At 33.2% G+C, this 1,610-nt stretch overlaps 1 protein-coding gene across 1 annotated transcript in view; it reads left to right on the top strand.

The window, feature by feature from the left end:
* UBL3 (ubiquitin-like 3) overlaps positions 1-1,610 on the top strand; it is a 77,959-nt gene that overhangs the window by 68,286 nt on the left and 8,063 nt on the right. Inside the window, exon 2 of the mRNA XM_012642143.1 lies at positions 14-122. Within this exon, the coding sequence (XP_012497597.1) occupies positions 14-122 (109 nt within the window). The remainder of the gene's footprint in view (positions 1-13; positions 123-1,610) is intronic.

Genomic DNA, 1,610 nt, shown 5'->3' with positions numbered 1-1,610 from the left:
TGTCTTCTTTCAGATAAATTTGCGCCTCATCTTGGTTAGTGGAAAAACAAAAGAGTTCCTGTTTTCTCCTAACGATTCTGCTTCTGACATTGCAAAGCATGTGTATGACAATTGGCCAATGGGTGAGTGGTGTTTTTCTGTTGATTCTCTGTGCCTGGCCTTGTTTCCCAAGTATTTTGAAGAAGTTATAAACACATAAAATTTAAAAGAACAACCAAAAATTGAGGGTGTAAGTCTCAGACTTAAAGGAGATAATTGTATCCTCTTTTAAGTTTTTTTAAGTTTTAAGAGTTTAAGATTTTGCTCTTCAGCTATCTCATTCCAAAATGGTAAAGGAGTAGTATGCAAAGTCCCTACTTTTGCATTAGAACTGTTTTAATGTATATGAAAATATTTTTTAAAAACAAAAACACAAAACAGTATGAACCTATTTAACTAAAACACAAAGTAAAAGAAAAGAAATGCTATCTTTAACAGATTATAATACATTCTCTCTGGTCTACTCTGTACATAGCCTATTTTAAATTAAGTTTGAAACAAAAGTTAATTTCTAATTCATGTTATGTCATGTGTTCCCTGAACTACTATAAGGTCAAGAAGATGTAAAGTTCATTTATGCTTTGCATTTTCAAGCCAGTATCCATCACAGTTCCGGAGTGTGTTTGTGATAGTCCTTCTTTCCTCTCGTTCTTTTCTATGTAATAAGACTCTGTCTTGCCTCCCTTAAGCGAATCTTTATGTTCTTCCTTTCAGCTTCTCCGGGTGTCATATTGGCTCTTTTTGTGTCATGTACCATAGTCATGACTGTTTCAGCTGATTTTACTAAGTTTTTATTAGCAGAAGCAATTTGAACTTTCAAGGACAAGATTACTTCCAACAGAAGAGAACACAGCGTATACAAAATAAATGAATTAGATCAGTGCTTCTCAACTTAATTAATATATGGCACCTTTTTTGAGGAAGAAAATTCTTGTAGATCCCTAGTGCTGTCTTAAATTGTTTTTATTATAATGTGTATTTTTAATGTAGGAACATAAAACCCAATTAAAACTCTTTGTTCTTATTAACTCATATACAACCATAAAACTAAAACAGATCTATGAAGAAAATACAAATATAACTTTAAAACCAATAATGTTAAAATTAGCGATAATAATGTGCTTAGACGATATAGTTTTGCCAAAGCCAACTAACTCACTGCTTACACCATGAATACTGTTGAGTTTGGCATGCCTATGCTCCTGCATGGTGTTTGATAGCCAAGTTATCTGCAGATTCACGACAAAACCTTTATTCATACAGTGTAACAAATTGCCATTCATTCTTCTCTTAGAAAGAATGCATCACTTACCTATTAAGTCAACCTCTGTTCTTATCTCATTAGCCTCTTGACAATTAAAGAAGTACTGACTGGCGCCAGAACAATTGTAAAGCTAATGCATACGTGGCTACGAAAATCCCAAGGCTGCCTTTGATTATAAAGTGATATAAAAATCGTCTAGATCATCTCTTCCAGATTATCATTAAAATGAAAATACAGTTTAAAATTTCTTGAAGCGTTCTTTCATACCCTAAGAACATGTCTTTGTGGGTGCATAGGCCTGAGTTTC

The sequence above is a fragment of the Propithecus coquereli genome, unplaced genomic scaffold (assembly GCF_000956105.1).
Source record: "Propithecus coquereli isolate 6110/MARCELLA unplaced genomic scaffold, Pcoq_1.0 Scaffold175, whole genome shotgun sequence".
Taxonomy (NCBI): domain Eukaryota; kingdom Metazoa; phylum Chordata; class Mammalia; order Primates; family Indriidae; genus Propithecus; species Propithecus coquereli.
Note: the sequence above shows the minus strand (reverse complement) of the source record. Positions and strands in the feature narration are given on the sequence as shown.